General features: G+C 42.1%; 1 protein-coding gene across 3 annotated transcripts in view; it reads left to right on the top strand.

Annotated features, from left to right (window-relative positions):
• PLEKHG5 (pleckstrin homology and RhoGEF domain containing G5) overlaps nt 1–21,574 on the top strand; it is a 200,517-nt gene that overhangs the window by 163,730 nt on the left and 15,213 nt on the right. Inside the window, exons 1-2 of one of the 3 annotated variants that reach the window (XM_018552695.1) lie at nt 11,448–11,561; nt 19,501–19,683. In XM_018552695.1, coding sequence (XP_018408197.1) covers nt 11,448–11,561; nt 19,501–19,683 — 297 coding nt within the window. Of the gene's footprint in view, nt 1–11,447; nt 11,562–15,952; nt 16,224–19,500; nt 19,684–21,574 lie in introns of those variants that run through there. The other 2 variants (XM_018552702.1, XM_018552687.1) reach the window with 2 other exon arrangements.

Raw genomic sequence — 21,574 nt, 5'->3', positions numbered from 1 at the left:
AAAACGTTTTGGCTTTTCCTAAAGTTGATATTTCAGTATTATTGGGCAGTGCTCTCTAAGATGGTCTGATCCTTGGGGTAATTTTTTTTGTATTAAAGTGAAACCATCCAATATGGCTAAAGTGGAAACGGGTTAAATTGTTTGTCATGTTTTTATTGCATTGTTGACTTTGGGGGGATTTTCACCACTTCCTGTTCTGGTGACACAGAAGGCATTGCTGTGAACATCCTTTATATATATTCCTTCGGGGGAATACACTAGGTGTTTGTGAAACCATCACTGAGGCTGTAATGGAAAAGAGTTGAAAACCTCAGGTTTTTATAGCTATCTGCACGGCCACCAATAAGGGATACAGCCAGCTTTCCTGCACCTGACCCCATCAGTTTGGCAACCTATCCCCCAACCTTCAGTGATACAGTAGCTTACCCCACTGGCCACTAAAGCTTATTTTTCATTGGTCATGCTGTGAGTGGAGGGAGCCAAATGCTCTGATTTGTCAGTAGTGCCGCCTTGCAGACTCAGGCCACCCTGCCCAGGGATATTGGTGTAACCTTTCAAATAATAAGGGAAGAACTCCTAGGCTGGGATCTGGATATGCAGGGGGGTCACCCCCTGGCCTCGCCTTGATTGGCTGATCTGGGCATAAGATGTATTGAGGTCACCTCCTGTCTTCCAGGCAGTAGCACAATGTGATGTTATGGCGTTGCATGTTAAATGCATTGTAGGATGCAGTGCCATTTTATTTTTAAAGGCACCCCAACACACCTTGCAACAGATGAACGTTGCAGCACACTAACATGCTGTGTGCTGCCAAAAAATGGTGCATGCATTATTATATGACAACGCAATGCACTTCCACTGCAAGGTGTGTTGAGATGCAGTGCATAATAAATGGCACCGCATTGCACCAACGCAGCAGAAAAAAGGGGGGAGCGCTGTCTGTCTGTGCCTCATTTAGGGAGATTTGACTTCCTTTGTTGGCCCAGTAAATCTTCCCGAGCCATGACACAGTAATAAAATCTTGACAGAGATCTATCACTCTCTTTTCTCACTTTTACAGCTGAGGTTGTCTGAGTATGTTGCACTACTCTCAAGTATATTGCAATACTTCTCAAGATACATTTCCTTGATGGTGAAATTCAGGCAAATTAGATTGATGGAATAATATCTTTGATTTGGCAAGGCGTGTATGTGAGAAATCTGCAAGTTATTGCTCCTATCACCCCACTGCCACAATATTTTCCATGACTCAGCCTACAAGGAGCATTTATATTGATAAGTTATCAGCCAATGTTTGGCAGTGCTTCTGAGTTCTGTCTAGTTAGGCCCTACATGCCCAATCTTTGCAGGCTCCATTTGGTTCCAGTAGACATAGTAGAGTCAGATCCATTTTAAATGAAATGGTATCCTTTACAGGTTTTTTTCTTTTTAAAAAGGGGGCTCCCTGCAAATAAGACAGTAAATACTCAGCACTCTGAGGTCCTGTGCTACTTGCAAAGAATGCTGGGACAGATCACTAACCAAGGGAAACCCAAACTCAAGAATCTCAGCAGGTTCTGGCCGCTCTGGGCTCTGTAGTTCTAACAATGCTAAGCTCTATGGTTCTGCCCATGTTGGGCTATGTAGCTCTGCCCATTCTGGACTCTGTACTTCTGGCCTTATTGGGCTTTGTAGTTTTTACCATTCTGGGCTCTGTAGTTCTGGCCATTCTGGGCTTTATGGTTCTGGCGATTTGGAGCTCTATGGTTCTGCCCATGTTGGGCTCCGTATTTCTTGCCATTCTAGGCTCTGTGGTTCTGGCTATTCTGCGTTCTATAGTCCCACAACAAGTGAAAGGCTCCATGCAGCATTGTAAGATAGAACTTAAAGTTCAATGACCCACACTTGCTGTAATCAGATAATCAGCAATTGTAATCATTAATCAAGCGTGTTTAATGATTAAATCAATCAATGCATGATAAAGCAAATCGGAGATTAACAGATAATTGAATTAATTAATGACAGGTTGCCTTCATTCACGTATGGTTGTATTAGAAATGGCCATGTGTATGGCTGACATGATAGAAGGGGTGAAGTATTTACCTGTCCAGAAAAAAAAGTATGTACTGTACTATTGGCATACCCTACGTCAGTAGGTACCAACTGCCCACAAAGTGCATCCTACCTTGAGATGGTCAAGGACCTCATGTGCAGTGATAGGAAGATGCACAGCGTTGACAGCTGGTTCCTTGGTTTACTGCAGGAGCCCCCCCTATATTAGGAGCCTCTATATCACAAAACAATCAAAAAAGATTAGCTTTGCTTCTACACAGTTAAAAGCTGACACAGTTGTCAACTGACCTAAAAGCACAGACAACCCTCCGTCCCCAGGAGCACACTCTATTTGTGGGCACACAAGTTTTTTTTGTACTTGCAGCATGTTTAAAGAGATAAAACATGTCAAATGTGCTTGTATTCCAGAGATGAATGAGATATGTTTCTGTTATTGTGCCTTGACGTACGCGTCAAGCCTTTCTGTATCTTATGGCATCCCACCAAGTATGTAAACATATCTTTATGTTAACATTTGAGTACAGGTCTTAGTTAGCCCCAATTGCCCTGTAATGACTTTTACAAGGCCTTAAAGGTCGAGGGTTATCTGTTCAGCCAATAATTAAGTTAATTTACTAGCAAACATTTGGTCCATATCTAGAATCTCGTTTGCTTTTTGTGTTACCTAAGGTCTAATCTATGCACAGGATACACTAGGGTGGATAAAAAGTGACATGAAATTACAATGATTCAGTACAGTATTGTAGCCTGAAGGTTGCTAAACAAATGTTGGGCCTTGTATCAGAGTGTCTGAAAGTCACATGACCCCAGAAGGCATCTGTAATAAAAAACAGGATGGCATCCTTCTGCCTGACACGGCCACTGACCTGGCTGATCTTGGCAGAAAGGATACTGACTACACTGTCTTTCATACTGAGAACCTACAAGCTAGTATGTGAAATCTGTGGAATAGCATGGGAAAAAATCCAACCATTTTCAGGTGAACCCAAAGAAGTTATCCCTAAAAATATAGTATAGTATCTGCCTATCTTCGGTAAGCGCTGCATCAATGTGGAATTGACTACAGGAGCTCGACAATTTGGTCAAAAGCACGTGGACCCTCCAAATTATTGAGTTTTGGTGTTTGAAGTGAGAAGTACTAAAGGCTAAAGCATGCAGTACATTGACATTTAACTATTAATAATAATAATAGTTACCAACCTTGTGGCAACATTTTGGGGAAAACCCTTTTCTGTTGCAGTATGACTTTGCCCCTATGCACGAAGCCAGCTCCATTAGGACATGGTTTGATGAGTTTGGTGTGGAAGAACTTGAATAGCCTGCACAAAGCCCTGACCTCAACCCTACTGAACACCTTTTGGAGGAACTGGAACAATACTTGAGAGTAAGGTCTTCTCATCAAACATCAGAACTGACCTTATAAATGAGCTTTTGGTTGAAAGAGCAAAAAGTGCCACAGACACACAGAAAGCCTTTCCAGAAAAGTGAAGCCACAAAGTGGGGTCATCTTCATACTACTGCCCATGTTTTTGAAATACATGTCCAACAAGCTCATATAGGTGTGACGGTGAAGTGTTGACTGATCTTTGATTATTTATTTATTACCGGTATTATATAGCGCCAACAATTTTACGCATAGCTTTTACACAGTACACATTCACATCAGTCCCTGCTCTCAGGGAGCTTACAATCTAGGGTCCCTATCACACACGCATACATACAAGGGCCAATTTAGTCAGGAGCAAATTAACCTTCCAGCATGTCTTTGGAGTCCATGAAGTGTAGCTCTAGGCACAAAACATAACTGACTTTTAATATGTAAAACAAAAGAACACTGTAGACTGTTGATCCCAGGAGTATCCAATTTCCTTTATGGATCAGGAAGAAAATGTTTCCCCGTTAGAACAAATGGGATCACGCTTTAAGGGCAATTTTTTATCTTCCTTTGATGGTTTAGGGTTCTGAGGATGCAAACTTTTTTAATGTATGTTTGTCTTTTGGCTAAACTCAGTAGATCTCTTGCATTTCAACCAGACTAACTATGTGACTATATAACTATCACTTTAATTTTCCAGTCAGGCTGTATCTGTGTTGTAAACAAGGGATTCTAGATGAACAACTAGCCCAGGGGCATGAAGGAATGATTAGCATGACTCTGCTCACTATCCTAAAATAAACATTAAACCCCTTATTTGTTGGACTGTGATGAAAATAACACAAGCAAATACCTTCTGCGTAAAGACGTCCCTAGAGTGCTTTGTATTTGCATGATTATGGAGACAGTGTGCTGTGTATGAGCAGTCATAAATGTGATTGCTTTACAGTATAGGAAAGGATATCTAAAACACGTTGCAGTAACCAAAGTACGTTTATGGAGCAGTAAAGTCCTCTACCTGACCTATGGAAGACAGGAGACCGACTCCAGGAACTTTGCCCCTTCACAGACATGTTGCAGGCCCCTGTTACTTTTCTTGGTGTTCAATGTAGGCTCCGTTGGCTGTCTCTAACTCTAGTTCTCATCACTTGTCAAGCATGCAAAACAGGAGTCTGGAGTCTTATTCCTGGTAATTCAATTTAAAATGGAAATCAAGCTTGCCCGAGTTGAAGCAGTATGGAAAGAATGACTAACTGGTGTTTTGTCTGGACATGTGGCCCTTGAGCATCTCAAGAGTTTTAAAAAAGATCTTTAACTAAGCACTTTTTGTTTGTACTGTTTGCTTAAGATAATGTTAGTGTTTCGTAATTTACTTATTGCTTGTAGGATCCCCATACCTCTAACAGTCATTTACATGTGAAAGAAAACAAATTAGCTGTGTTCAGCCACCCCTCAACCACAGCTCGGCATCGATGTCAGTCCTGGGGGTGGTCTCAAAAACTCCAGCTGATCTCCAATGTTCTTAAGGTAGGGTGGATATCAGATTATTCGGGGTATCTGGCCTTGGAGATGAGTTAATTTGCATTATAGGTGAGTTTTCAGCCTCTGAAAAGAAAGGATAAAGAATTGTTAAAGGTAAATGGTACTGTCAGGAAGCCAGAGCCAGAGTTCGTGCTTAGCGATTTGCGCATGCGCGTGGTTTTGCTCACGTCCACCCAGAGGCGCAGAACCCGGCAAAGCTCTATGAGCAAAACCAGATGCATGTGCAAGATTTTCACTGACTGTATACCTGTTCCAGATCTGAGGCCTAGAACATACTGAAGCCATAGACAGCCAGGCAACTAGTATTTCCAAAAGGAGGTCAGCAAAAGCGGCTTTCCATACCTCTCAGTAACATGTTTATATTCAGAGATCTTTTCTTTCTCTCTTTTTTCTATTCCCTCTCAGTCTCTTCTCTCCTCTCTCTCTCTCTCTCTCTCTCTCTCTTTCTCTCCTTTCATATACATTGGAGAACTAATTAACGGCAACTCTACATTATTTCTTGCAGAATATGAAACAATACAAACACAGAACCTTGACTTCTGAACATTGCTTGGACTCTGTTTGAAGAGTTTCATATTCCTTGTTTATATTTCCTGAAGGTGTTTCTACAAAACCAGGACAGTTTATTTTTGAGAAATTGAGTCTTTGTAGCGGGCACATTCCATGCCCAGTGACCTGTGCAACTCTTCTTAAGTGTCCCCATGTTTGTATACATAACAGCATGAAAACTATAGGGCTAGGCTAGACAGCATCAAAACACAGATGCACCACAGCGTCCATTAGCGGGCAAGACCAGCCGACACGGTCCACGCAAGATTATCTCATAATGCTGAAATCTGTCTGACGTTTTGGTATTTTCTGATGTTTTTTGTTCTTTTGCTATCGCACCTGGAATTCGCTTTGTGTTTGGGTTTTTTCATGGTCAGTGTATTGCAGATGTTGAAACAAATAATCTATACCTATATTTCCCATATGGAAACACAACTAATTTATTCAACAGCTATCAAGTATGCCTATGTATTTTCTTATAGAAAGACATATGTGCCCTTAACAAATACTTGTCCGTGGACAGATTAGGGCTTTGAAGACTTGTCCCTGGGATATTTAAATCTTCCAAATGTTGCTGCAATTTCTTGTTTTTTGCAGAGAATTTGGGGACATTCTCTGCAAAATTTCCCCACTGATCGAAGCAGTTTGGAATGGGTGACACTTCTGTGAGATCGGTGTTTGTTCAGTTAAGGTGGAGGAAAGAACAATTTTAGGTCTATGACCAGTTGGATGTAAGCAGAAATATGTCCAATTATCTCTGATTTGTCCCGTTCAAGACCACTGTTTTGGAACCTAGATGGACTCAGAGGTAATTGGATGTAAATAGACACATGTCCATTTACATCTGACTGTCCATAGACTAACACTGAGCTTCTGATCAGGTCCACCTGAAAAACTGACCAGATCAGACTGCCGTGTGAAAGGGGCCTTATTTATCACTCATAAACCAAAAAGTAATTTGCTTTTCATAGTGAACTTTTTCCTATAAACATTCTTTGATGTTGACCTTTTTTGTAATATAATACAGTAAATCTACCTCAAGACGGTATTTCTGTCTTTGGCTTCAGTACATTCTGAGTCATTCACCTGGATCAGGTAGTTTTTGACTTTAGGTCAGACTTAGGTTGGCCATACGCTGGTTGAATTTCGGCCGAGTCAGCAGGGCAGTGTGTGGCCTCCTTGGGGGAACCCAATTTGACAAAAGTTGATTTTTTTCCAATCAACTTATGCCAAAGGAGCCAGTCCAGAAAATCTCAGCCATCGCTGCCTGGGTATTCTGAAGGTGGCACACCTATCATTGTCAAAATACAACGGACCGGTAGGGGAGATTTCCCATGCACGCTCTTAGTGGAATTGAGTGTATGGCCAGCTTTAGGGACCATGTTGACGAATGTTGGCCTTGTCAATGGCATCAGTTTCACATCAGTGTGAGATGCTTCTGATGTCATTCAGAATTTGTTGATAGGTGCATTGGACCCTCAGTTGACCTCTTTCTGACCTGAATTTGTGTCCCTTCAAAAAGTAATTCTTTTTGCTCAACTAGAGAAATTACCTTAAGTCTGATTTATGTTGAGCTGCTACGTAGTAGTTGGAAGTTGAAGGCAGGCAGAGACGTATAGGATGGGCTTCCCCACTGCTGTGTGTAACCTAACACAGTGAGGTCAGAGCTACAGCAAGCCTCTGGCTTGGAGTCAGAGGCTTGACCTATGTGGATGGTTTGGAGCAATAGCAAAGCGCCGTTGGTCCAAGCTGTCCAATAAAAAAAAAAAAAAACACTGATGGCATCCATCTACATGCCTCATCAGTGATGAGCAAGTGAGGGACACCCTCCCTCTACTACACCCCACAGGCAAATAAACACATAGTTCGATGACCGGGCCTGGGCCGGGGGCTGGCCAAGGGGTACCTCATTGCCACTGACCTCACTGCATGTCCCTAAAGGCAGGCAAATTGCCTGTTCTATAAAATGATGAAGGGTCAGTGGAAGTACTTAAGTGGCCTTTTAGAAGGGAAAGAACTCTGGGTATAAACAATGTGGTGATCTTTACTAGTAGTCCAGAAAGCAGTCAGGAGGTGCGGACGTGGCACCAAGACTGCAGAACTGTTGGCTTTGGAAAGCACTAGTCGCTTACTAATATCATGCAGCTACAAAGGCCAGCAGACGGGGGTAAAGCTCAGGAGTTATTACTCTACAGCCTTTTTTTTTTTTTTTGCACGTAAAACAGTTGCTCTATTGCGTTTCAGCTCAGTGTGCCCGTCTGGTTGGAATTTCCCTTTAAATTCTAATTTACATAAAGCAGCTTGTAATTTGCTTGCTGTCCTTTTAAACCTTCACTTGCATTTAACTGAATGCATCTCAGACCTGCAGAACAATCCCTTATTTTCTATACTCCTGATTATAATAACGCCGTTCCTCTGTAGCACATTCTCTCCGCAGCTGTCTGAAAGCAAAAGCTTTTGTCTTCCAAGCGATGATGTGAAAAATTTGGATAAGAAAACGATTTGAGGGCCGTGGAAAGGGCGACAAAGCCTTGTCAGAGTCTCGGAGTACACAAAGCTAAACTGCATTAGTAACAAGCCATCTGTTTCATTGAAACTAGCGGTAGCTGGGAGAATATTGCTTATTAATTATAATAACACTAATGCGAGCCATATGGGAATTTATGGCAGGCTGCTGCGCGTTCAGTTCTCTGGCGAGCTGTGAATATGTGTGATTAGTGACAACAAGTATATTATGAGTTTTAAAATGTTGTTTCTCTACGGTGCCATTAAAAAACAGAAAAGAAACCTACTTGACTTGATTTATTTAATATTTGCCATATTTAATAAGAAAAGTGGGCTTCCCAATGTGATAGCCCCTCTAACAAGTAAAGACGCACTTTGGGCTGCTGATTAAGCCAAAGCCAAACAAGCATCAAACCCGTCACTATAGGACACATGAGCCAGCGGTACAATCACTACACGTGGTCATGTATTTGACACACTCTGAAGTATCCAATACCTGCAGCAGCTGTGGTAGCATTTCCCGCCCATAGAAATGAATGGCTACATGTGGCTGCACAAAGAGAATATCCCAATACAAAGTCACATACAGCGGGCGGCCGTACGCAGCACCTGTGGCACCCAGGCAGTTAAATACATCTGAATTTTACATTGTACGGCCTCAGACATGTACCCTTAAAGTGACACTAAACTTAGGAGTACATTTTTAAAAATACATTCAAGCACCCTAACTATTAACTCAAATGTATCTTATTCGTGCATCACTCGGCTATAGATCCTTAAATCATCTCTGAATTGGAGCTGACACTGTCCTTTCTTCTTGAGGGGGGCTACTTTTGTTCCCCATGGTCCCTGTGTGTGTTGTAAAGTAGTCACCGCTCCAAGCTCCCTCCCGGGATGAACTACAATCTCATGCTTAGTTTACTAATTTGTATTGAGATTGTAGTCCATCACAGGAGCAAGCTTGTACCGTTGGCTACTTTACAACACACACAGGGACCATGGGGAGCAAAAGTAGTCACCCTCCAGAAGGAAGGACAGTGTCCGCACCAATTCAGAGATGATTGGAGGTTCTATAGCCGAGTGATACACAAATAAGATACATTTCTGTTAATAATTAAGGTACTTGAATGTATTTTACATTGTACATATAACTCCAGAGTTTAGTGTCACTTTAATGTTTATCAAGGCTTTGTATTTTCAGGGTTTGGTACTTCCATGAATGGTCCTCTTTCATTTATTTCTAGCAAAATGTACTTTGTGCGTTTCATTCTACATTCTACACATTATATGATAATGTAATGCTAAAGCGAACCAGTTTGTGATGCAAAGCAGCAGAGGAAAAGTTAGAGATTGAGTTTGGGACGTTGTAAAAATAATACATCCAACAACACAGCCTATTCAGAGAAGACCACAATAAGTCATCATTAGAGGTGTGAAGGGTCATTCAGTGAGATGACAGGACAATTATCTTCATACACATGCAGGAAACCATAGATCTGCTCTGACTGATAACATTAAAGGGATTCATTTCAATTGACAACGACAAGAGGGCATTGTGTGGCATTGTTGTTCACTTCCTGCATGGCCATTCATGATCGTTGGCATTGCGGGTACTAATTGGGGGCATCATGTTCACCAGCAATCCACAAAATTCCACAAAGGTTCATTTCACTTTCTGGATAGAGCAAGCAGGTGAAATGTAAATGGAGTAGATTGGCAAAACCTCATGACGTAAATACATAAGAGATCACAATAGTTTTCTTGCAGGTCGCACTTAGATAGTAATAAGGTAATATGTGAGTGGACAGCCCGCCATTTATAACATATCAATATATTGTTATTATCCATAAGCAAAGATCTCCAGCACACCCCGATCTCCTCCCTTACTATTGATAAATGCGTGAGACCATATACTGTAAATTGGGGGTGTATTTCCACCCCTGGGATATTCAGCTCCAGCATACAGCTGCCAATAATAATGAATGTCTGTAGTGGGCTGTACACGGGTTTACACCGCTACTTGCGTAAACTGCACATGCGTACAGAGGTACAATCCCAGTTGCAGCTAGTCTGCACCTAGGGGCGGACGGCTTTATGCATGCTCGGGTTTGCACAAGTAGCGGCGTAACACGTGTACAGCTGCCTACAGCCATTCATTACTATGGGTGGCTATACGTGAGCGCAGAAATACGTCCACAATTTACCATGTGCGTCCCATGAGCCTATGTGCCCATGTGCATAAGGCCTGATAGTGTGTAATAAAATACTGATATCTAAGCAGGATATTGCTGGCAGAAAGATCCTGCATGAAAAACGCATGCGATGGTCCTCCAAGAACTTCTGTTTACACACGTTTAGGGCTTGTGATTCCTTAATCGCACGGCTGCTGGTGTGCTTCTGCCTGTACAGTGGTGATGCGCTCAATTGAACCGTATCGTGCAGTTTCTTTTTTTTGTTAGAACTTTATTGAAATGCCACAAGTGACATTTCATTCATCGGGCTCACCACGGTGTGATGCACTCATACTGCGTCTCACTGCGGTACACTTAAAAAAAAGTGCAGTGTGCCGTACTGTTTTTAAGCACACACCACCAGAACGCAGTGGTATGAGCTGTCACTGTCCATGAAAAGGCAAAATGTCTTGTCTTGCGTTCGGGCTGTGCTGAAGAAAAACTCCAGCACAGCCTAAACGGTGTGAATGAGCCCTTAGACATGTAAATGTTCACTTCCGTCAAATTCTTTCATACCTCTCACTTAGTTTTCAGTCCCCTGCGCACAGGTGTAAATTGCGCAGAAATACTGACCGCAGATTTTTCTACAGCTGAACGCAACGTACATTCACGGAGCCCCACACAGCGGTGTGCATGGACCCATAGAATACAATACTGCTGCGTTGAATCTGAACGCAGCGGTTTTTTTTTGCGCCTGTGCGCATGAGCCCTCATTGCGTATTCTCTTCCATCTCGTTTTCATTTTCCACTTAATCTTTCTAATGGATCTGCATAGCGAGGTGGCCACAAAATGACTTGTCGGTATCTACAGCCAAAGGGGGGTGAGGTGTGAAGTATGTTCATTATGTAAAGTCTGGCCAGAGTGGAGGCTAAAACAAGCCAGACTGACAGCTCACACAGACCGGCTTTGATCTCTGCTGGCCACTGATGAGTTGATGAAATCTCCCTGTCTGAATGGTGATAGGCAAGACAGATTGACTGGCCGCTCCCCCCTGACTATAACACCTCCTCTCCGGACTACACCTCCCAACAAATGTGCCCAGCTCTTGCATAACATCAGTGTCCTTCTCTAGTGACATGACACAAGTACACAGACTCTGAGTGCCGAGTTTAAGTCGTTTTTTTTTTTTCTTTTTCTTGTGCAGTTTTTATTTCAAAACTGTTGAACTGGTATTTTTGTTTAGACGGATGAGATGAAGGAAAAGTCTATCGAACCTGACAAAGCGATGGGTAGGCTTTCGGGATGGAAGAGCTGGGATCACCTTTCCGTGATAGATGAAGTCTTAATGACAACGGACGATTTAAAGGTAAATATTTGCCTGGAGATGTGAGTTTGGCTCGAGACACACAGGAGAGTTTTAGTAGCTTATTCGCAGGACTAAAAAAAAACATGCAGCAACAATCGATCACTAAATGGAACAAATGGCTGTCTATGGAGTAAGCTACACAGGTAGGGTGTAGTAACAATCAGTCGCAACACACTTAGCGCACTGGGCGGTCATGAGGGGTTAACCCCTAGTGTGTAAGTTTACACCACAGAGAGCCATTATTTTTTAAAACTTTTACAGGCTTATTCACTAAAGAGTTTGGAGAAGGCAGGAGAAGGGAACAATCTAGGACAACATAGCTGAACTGCACAGTGAGCTGAATTGGAGAATTTTTCCAAAACAGCTTTTTTTGGCCTAGATTGTTCACTTCTCCCTTCTCCAAACTCTTCACTTTTTTGTGAATAACTCTGTTAGGGATTTATTGCTAATGAATGTATAAGGCTGATTGAGCTAAGTATCTTGTGCTGCTTTTTGTGTGGGTCACATTTGGCTTAAGGATGGCGGGTCTATGTAGGATTGGGCTTCCATGCTGCTGCCTTCAGAGCAAAGACTAAGGAGGTTCTGCAATTAAGTTCTGTTGTAGTTCTGGTTTTGCTTTTGAAAACTGAAAAACCTAGTTTGTTATATAACTGTATATTTATTTTATTCATTTTGTGTTTTTCTTTCATTTCGCTTGTTCTGTTTTGTATATACTGATGTTGTTTATACATCGAGTTGTATTTATTTTTCTCTGAGTTTGTTTTTGTTGCAATAGTACTTAAATTGAATAGAATAGAAGTCTCCAATTGTTGTTAAATATTTATTTAGAAGAATATTTATTGGTTGAACTCAATAGATTATTGGTTGAACTCAATGGCTTATTGGTTGATCTCAATGGAATGTTTGGTTGAACTCAATGGAATGTTTGGTTGAACTCAATGTATTCCCAATGAAGCAGACATGCAAAATGGAAATACTGTCTACCATTATTACTCAGCAAATAAATACTGCCAATCACCAGGTTGAATGCAAATGCCTTCGATGGGGATGTGACAACTGCTCCTTGTTTGTGTGTCAAGCCAGTTTATTTTTACTGGTAGATGTGAAACTTGATGGATTATTGGTTGAATTTGATGGATGATTGGTTGAACTCGATGGACTTGTGCCTTGTTTTAAGCTTACTATGTAACTATATAATATATCTAGAGCTGGCTAAATTTGGCTAACCATAAACACCAGATGGGCATTATCCAATCGCAATGTTTAATTGTACCTACGGTCAAAACGTTTTTATTTTTGGAAAGCATGGTGATGGCTAAGAACCCCATGTCTCCATGTTCTCTCTATTTGCTATGGTGGGCACTGTCACTGGGACTGGAAATGAAGGAATGTCCAAAAGTTTAGGTTGTCACTGGGACAGCAATACAGAGTAAATGGTCCAAAGAGGACACCTGTTCCGGTGACAGCTGGTGATACACTGCTTGAATTTCCGCCATGCTGCCTGCCTTATTAGCCAAAAGTTTGCGCTCTACACTTAACAAAAGTCAATTTTTTCCATCAACTTTTGTCAATGTAGCCTGTCCGAAAATGTTCATCCAGTTAGATGCAGGCACTGTTAGGGTATTCATCTGTACCAGTGGTTGATGAAGTCAAGAACCTGACAGTGAAAATTCCCTCATCCACGTTGTTTACTTTGAGCCAAGCTGGGCCAATTTAGATATCCATTCCTGGAGTTCTGCTTCAGGAATACTAGTGCAAAGCGAAAATAGGGTTCTGCCTGAACCAGCCAGGTTATAATGCCCATTTTTCAAACCAAAGTAGTAAAACAGAATATGGCCAGTTTATTAAAAACTTGGTTATAAAAATGGAGCCAAAGTGCCCGAATTGTCCAGATTGGCCGTTTCATTTTTCAGGGTAATGAAAGATTAAATTCGATTAGTTGACCCAAGCGACACCTGTTCAAACATTTTGCACAGGCGCCAACGGCGGCACAATATAAAGGCGTGAATATGTGTATTCCCAATAAAGCAGACATGGAAAATGGAACTAATGTCTACCATTATTACTCAGCAAATAAATACTGCCAATCAACGGGCTGAATGCAAATGCCTTAGAAGCGGATGTGACAACAGCTCCTTGTTTGTATGTCAAGCCAGTTTATTTTTACTGGTAGATGTGTAAGAAGGTGCAATAAATTGTCTAGCTTGGGTTACATCATGTTTGTTTGAGCAAACATGGGCTGAATAGCGACTGTTTGTGTTTATTCGATGGCTGCGAGTCAACCTAGAAGCGTGAAGCTCCTTGGAATGTTGTGAGTTGCTGCGGAATTCGGTCACCAGCTTGTTGTGAGTTCAGGCCGCCCGGTAAGTCTATTGTCTTCAATATACTTCTGCTGCTTGTAAATCCAGGCTGTAATAAGGATGTAGGACCTACAGATACAGAATGGGCTCCGCTCATGGGTACCTTTGTACCAGGCATGTCACACCTGTGTAATTTGGGGTGCATGCTACTTTCTTGTTTATGGTCCTCAGCTAATTAAGATTTTTATTATATCCCAGATAGGTTAGCAGTTCAGCTTTGCTTTTTCTGATATAATGTTGCAGTTGGATGTAGCATCACATATATATTTTATAATAAGTGCATGCATGGTAAGAAATGTGTGAGTGTAACACTTTCAGTGAAGGGCGCACGTCACTTGCGTCACTTCTGTACAACTAAGCCCATAGGAGTAAAATGGGTCAGAGAGAGTTGGTTCTCAGGTGGGACCACATGATGTGCACGGTTGTTTGAATAACGTTTTTTGAGAGGATGTGATGTGATTGGCGTATAGCCTTTTACTTTCCATATCTGGCATACAGAGAGTGAGGTAGAGCTCCTACAGCCTGCACCCGGTGCACCTGCAGCAAGAGGTAGTATAAAATGAGTCTGGAGTGGTGAGGCTACTCAAATTCTACCAAATTTCAGATATGTATTACCTCTCACCCTCCCCTGACAATGCCTTCATCTGCTATTCGCAGAAGGGTGGCACCATCTTTGTTCAGGTATCATCCAAGGTAATCATCTACTTCCTGGACTGAGATGCTGGCTCAGAGATGACACGACCATGTAAATGCTTGTGCCTGTGCAGTTCTTGGATTTGTTTACAAGTGACCACAGCATCGTGTTATATGACTCAGTGCATTGCGTTACCTTAGTGCATTGGGATGCCATCTGAAATGAATGGTAACCCAACTCAGCAATGAGCATGTGTTGCCATGCGTTGTGGTAGCATATGCGTTCACTTAATGCCAAAGTGTACTGATAAAAGTACAGGGCCTCACACACTTCATCACTTAAAACAAATGGCAAAATCAGCAGGTGGAAATAAAAGAAACAAGAAAAATAATGCAGCACCCACATCTAAGGGCCCGATCGTACATGCCACCACATCTAAGGGCCCGATTGTACATGCCATCACATCTAAGGGCCCGATCGTACATGCCACCACATCTAAGGGCCCAATCGCACATGCCATCACATCTAAGGGCCCGATTGCAAATACCGCCACATCTAAGGGCCGGCTCACACCAGCAGTCACATGTAATGGTTGTGTTGTTACAATGTATATCAGTTTATTCTTTTAATCTTTATTTGTTAAAAAGATGTAATTGAACCCTATGCACAGCAGTACATTGTGACCGTAGCACATTTTTGTGTGTCTGCATTATCATGCAATGCACCTGTATGGTGTGAACGTGGCACATAGAGAACTTTTTTCCTCCAGTGCGCTTGCCTTGAACCTGCGTTAATCAATGCAGCTCAACACGGCTGGTGTGAATGAGCCCCGAGGACATGTGAGCTGCTGAATATAACATTTTTGTTTTTGGGTTTAGATATGCTTTAGGACTCATGCATATGGCTGCTGGGGGCTGCACAATGTAAAATGTGGCCGTATTTCCCAGCTCGCGAGCCAACGGTGCTGTATGCACCTGTCCTTAGAAATCAATGGCTGTATGCAGGTATATGTTTGTACTTGAATAAAAACGTGCATGAGCATGGACATACTGCATACGTCTGTGGCAGCACCTGTTGCTGCCCGTATACCTAAATTTTATGTTGTACGACCCCGGCAGCCATGTGCATGAGCCCTTAATGTCACTACCTGTAGCAACCAGTTGGGTTAGCATTGTCCATTCTGCCATCATCAGCGGTGTAGCTCTGAGCCCAGGAAGGGGTTAACTAGAATGGCAGTCACACTCATTAGCAGACAGTGAAAAGCTTCTTCCTATGAATGTGGAATACATTGCAGAACAGCAGCTGCACCACTCCACTCCCCACCCCATCCATGCAAATACACCCTGCCAGCTTTTCTTAAAGATACAGAGTCAAATTAGAGAGGGAGAAAAAGGAAAACACAGGAATGCAATTGCCATGACATCACTAATACCCATGTCAGCTATGCAATCTGCTTTATTGACTATTGACTTTTTGAGGAGTATTGACACAAGACTTTCATGTGTGTGTATCCGCTGCTCAGCTTGGGCGTGAAGGATTTGATATTAATTGTGCAGGAGACGATGCAGGCAGAATCATTCGAGGGCTGGCGTCGCTGCATGCTGCAGGCTTTTCATGACACATAATGCTATTTATGCCATTCCCAGGACAGTGTCTATTCCAGCAGAGGTGAGTGTGGTCCCCGTGCACTCCTGTGTGTCCGTCTCTCTTATGTGTTCATACAGGGTCAGTCCATCCACAACTGATATGTGATTTATCAATGGATTGGATCACCCACTTGACTCTATGCTTTTCAGTATCCCATTAACATGACTTACTTAACCTTCCAGAATTTATGGACTCTCATTTATTTGATGGCATGGGGAGTCTACAAGTCATGACACATGGGCAGAGCTGGGAACTCAAGTGCAGAGCTCTAACTATGAGAATCCTTGGACTCCGATGCTTCAGCTTTGGGTAGAATTGCACTTTAAGATTGGGGGAAGGAATCCAGGTCTAAAATGGGGTGATGATATCACCCCCATGACCCTCAATGTTATTCCTTTTGGTTTGCAAGGCCACTGGTGGCATGCTTGCCATGGAATCCATCTGACATCCCTTCATGTTGGAGAATATCTCTGTTTATTCCCATTATTGTGCCACGTCCCCTCAATATATGATCATCACAAACAATGGTAAATTGTTGGCAGCTATGAATATGATAAAGCTCGTCTGTTAGCCTCCATTCGCACCTGAGCAATTTGAAGTGCGCTTACACAAGCTCTGTAGCACTCAACACTCAGATTTCCATGTTATTTTACCATTAGAATGCCATGTTGTGTTTTTCAGGTGATATCATCTAACTTGTATAATTTTATAATTTTTCAGCATTCACTGTTTTTGTATTGTTTCATTATTTAGTTTATATTTGTAGGTTTCTCTATTATTCAAGTATTTATGTATACCTAATATTACCTGGTTTCCAAGTTCCCTATTAGACATATCATCCCACAGCCTCCACCTCATGTCCCATAGAATGTCCCCTATGGCAGGAGTCAGTAGACAAGTTGCTACTGTAAGCAACACATGAAACACACGGCTTTAAGTCTATATCAGGGAAAGCATCCCCACAATTTTCCAGGAATGGTACTACGGTTATACCAATATAAAAGACATGGGGGCTGATTTATAAATCTTTCATCCAGCATATGGCTGGGCGAATGCCGTTCGCACTCCACTACCACCATTAGAAGCGCCATCTAGTGGTGGTAGTGCATTTGCCCAGCTGTAACATTTGTTTAACTTTTTTATTGGTAATGGGGCCAAATCCAAGATGTTTTCAACCATCTTGTCAAGTCTCTGATGGCATTATGGAATATTCTGACGAGATTTTTCTCATGAACGTTCATACGCACAACTACCAGTGCATGGCCAGCTTTAGTCCAAGTCCATCCACGTTAATAAGCAGTAAAATTCACTTCTGCTTACCAAGTGCCCAGTCTGTTGTTTTGGAGCATGCTTTTTAAAGGACGTCTATAAGTTTACACAATAGCGCAGCCCAGCCATTGTCTAAGGAGCGGACTGCAATTACACAAATCTGTAGATTCCAGGAAGGACCTGGAGTGTTTATAAACCCTTTAGAATAGAAGGAGCGGGGATTAGACAGCTATGGAGACCTGTAAGTGGAGAGATTGGGAGTTGCATCTTTTGTCAGCAGAAGATTTGTCCAGTCTCGACCGGTGTCTGAAAACACAGATTTGGTTGTGTACTGGGGCGAGGAACTCAAAATCCTTCCAAATCATCCATATCAATACTTGCCCATCTTTTGTTTAATGTGGATTTGGTCTTTTCTGTATATTTTTAGCAAAGCCATTTTTGCACCAGGAAAACTCTACCCGGGGATGGGGATTTGTCTCTTTTGAGTTACAACCAACCTTTTTGCTGGTCTTTTTTTCCATCGTCAGATGTTTGGACAAACTAGACATGTTCATTTATTGCACCTGGAAGAACTGTTCCATTGTTTTCCTGGCGCCATCACATGAGTATTATCCAAGCGCACAATTTTCTCGGTAGAGGGACCTGTTTGTCTCGGTAGAACGATTGTTGATACGAGAGCGTGGCAACACTTCTGCCGAGCCCAGGCTAATGCCTGTTGGATAGTTGTATATCATGATCATTTTTGTATGCATATTAGCCCTAAATCATTAGCCTTATACCATGATCATCCTTTTATGTGTATTAGGCTTACATCATTAGCTTTATACCATGATCATCTACGTATGTGTATTAGGCTTATACCATGATCATCTCCGTATGTGTATTAACCTTATACCATGATCATGTTCGTATGTGTATTAGCCTTATACCATGACCATCTTCGTATGTGTATTAGGCTTATATCATTAGCTTTATACCATGATCATGTTTGTATGTGTATTAGCCTTATACCATGATCATGTTTGTATGTGTATTAGCCTTATACCATGATCATCTTCGTATGTGTATTAGCCTTATATCATGATCATCTTGTATGTTTATTAGGCTTATATCATTAGCTTTATATCATGATCATCTTTGTATGTGTTGCTACTATATATTGCTACTATATAAATTATTATTATACAGGATTTATATAGCGCCAACCATTTGCACAGCACTTTACAAAATATGAGGAGACAGTACAGTTACAATACAATTCCATACAAAAGGGTTAGAAGGGCTCATGAGATCTTACAATCTGCAAAATAAAGAATAACAAATAAAAATTATGTAGTGTTGACACATTCCCAGATTTGCAAAAAAAAACATTGATCCATCGAAATCTGTCCCTGCCCCAGAGTGTATCTGCAACGTAGCACCTCTTTGACAACCAGGGCCAGTTTGTGCTGAAGTCAGTTGGTATATTTTTGATATGAAGCCAATACAGAGATGGGGAGTGCTTACAAACTCCATGGAAATGGTTCCTTGATGGGGATCAAACCCAGCACGTCAGCACTGTAAGATAGTAATGCTAAATTGCTATCCACCGTGCCATTGTGTCCATCGCCATGTTGCCTCACTAAGTACTGAACCACTGGCTATACTGTATACAACCGTAAGCATTGTATGTTGGCTTTTATCACCAAGAACAAAGCACTAGAAGTTCTCAGCATGGGCTTTAGGCACTGAGCCCTGACCCCTTACCTAACCTAGCCCTTAATCTTACCCTAACGCTTGCCTTTAAGGGCAACCTAACACTTAACCCCCATCAATCATAAGCTTAGCCTGACCTTAACACTAACCTAACACTAATGATTCTAACTAACCTTGTCTGGTGCTGGAAGTTTTGGGCTGTCTTGACTCAAATCTATGCTGAAAGTTCTCTGATCTACAAAGCTGAGAATGACGGATTAGCAGAAAGTACCATATGAAGGTGAAGTGATCTATATGGATAGTAACCTGGTCTGTATGCTCTCTTTGTTTTTAGGCTCCTGGCAGAAGAAGGAAGAACATGACTGAATTCCTCGGGGATGCAACTATCCCTGTTCAAGAATCTCTCCAGAACATCAGCGGTTCTCTGCCCAACAACGGCAACGACACGTGGAAGAACCGGGCCGCCAGCCGCTTCAGCGGCTTCTTTGGAGCTGGCATAACTGGGCCATTTGGAAAGGTAGCGATAAGTTGAACAAACTTTGTGTCAGTAACTGTCAAATGTACACACACTCAACATGTCTTAACAGACACATAGAAAAGAAAAGGATAGGGCATGGGCTCTAAAAGCACACAAATACATGCGCAAGTGAATGTGCTGTAAGCCATCTGCACATCCTCATTTTTACCCCCTGAGGGTCTTTTCCTGACCTGCCCCTTTCTCCGTGCATAAGGAAAAATTGGCATTTGGTCGTATGAGCATCAAATGCGTCCATGATCTTCATCATTGTAGACCCCTGCATGACCTTATAGCCATCCCATTGTCATAAGCGATGCTGAAAGCTATTGCACTGTTGCTTTTATTATCAATAGAGAATGACCAAGTGGCCCCTGTGTAATGTATATGCCCCCATATAACTAAAATTATTTATTCACTGCACAATGATTGACAGCTGGATTGAAGTGGGCTGTGTCCAAGTCTACAAGACAGTGGAAGGGGTCCTTGCACCCTTCTAGTATGAATTGGCCCCCAAGTCCCCGAGGGCCTTTGTGTAGCTGCACAGTCTGCACAAATGGCACTTGGCTTCTGGTTATCAGTCTTTATTGGGAAGTCGCCATGCTAAAGAACTGTACTATGTACACTGACACCCTACCTGCCCTTATGTGCATGGCTGATGCCTGAATATTTATATGTGTAGTGTAGCATCCTTGTAACGTGCAATTGCATACACAACATCACAGACTTCACTCATTCCCATTTACAGGGATATGCAGGGCCAGTTTTCTTTGCCCCTCAGTCTTTGTTAGTTTAAGGCGGAATTCCCATTGTCATTTCACTTGTTTTCACCTTCTTAATGTGGCCGCAGGTAATGTGTGTCAGGACCCATTGCTATGCTAAGATGGTCTTTAGCAAAGACAGTAGAAAAAGTGTCGCCAATAGGGATTGGTAATGGACAGAATTAGAAGCAGACGTTGAATTAATTGAAGTGGTTGTTTAAACACGTTTTGACAGGGTGAAGTTTCGTACGAAACCAGTCAGGGGTCAGCTAGAAGGCCACTTTTAATGAGGAGCTGTCATTTAAAACAAACACCGCTATGGTTTTCATAATTGTCTTTATGTTTTCTCTATATGTTTGTTCCACCAGTTGGCAATTTCATGCAGTTTAAAAAAATTAAATACACATCATGTTGTGTTTAATGGTTCAGTGTGACTACAAATGACAGCATTCCCTTCTAGGTTTTAGAGGGCTGAGTTTGTGATGGATCAAGGTCCAATGAGTCATTTTAGCTCAGGAACAAGTCTCAGCATGCTTTGCTAGGACACGGGTGAGGAGGACTCGCTGGGACTTGCAACGACTTCCATCTGCTCTGCCCAGTGCAGTGCAAAAGTGCTCTGGGGCCAGTGAAATGCCCATATATTGGCAAGTGCATTTTTTTTTCATGCACGTCAACAAACAAAAACACGGCCCTGAGTGGTCCATAGTTCCTCTATACACTCAACATATTATCTCTGAAAAGACCACGTCTACCGTGTCATATATTTCCCATCTTGAGCCCATCAACGGGCCCCTGGGTCTACAAGAAGGGCCCCCACTTCTACCCTTAAGGGACTTGACCCTTTATCATTTTGAGCAATATCTTGCAATCCCATGGCAGCCATTTGCTTGGAATGGCGGGATCTGAGCTCAGCAAACTGTAACATACGGGTTCAGCAATTTATGTCACGTGATGATATAAAATAGAACAGAACTGAGAATGATTTTTGAAGCCTGAAGTAAAGGAAAAGGAAGGCTGTTCCCATAGCAACCGATTGGCTGTCACGCGCCGACAATGCGAATCGTGGATTCCGATCGATTTCTATGGGCGACAGTTTATATTTCTGTCCATCGGTTTTCATAAACAGAACAGAC

Source organism: Nanorana parkeri, unplaced genomic scaffold (assembly GCF_000935625.1).
Source record: "Nanorana parkeri isolate BGI_ZX_2015 unplaced genomic scaffold, ASM93562v1 scaffold5, whole genome shotgun sequence".
NCBI classification, from domain to species: Eukaryota; Metazoa; Chordata; class Amphibia; order Anura; family Dicroglossidae; genus Nanorana; species Nanorana parkeri.
This window is presented reverse-complemented; position numbering and strand designations above follow the sequence as displayed.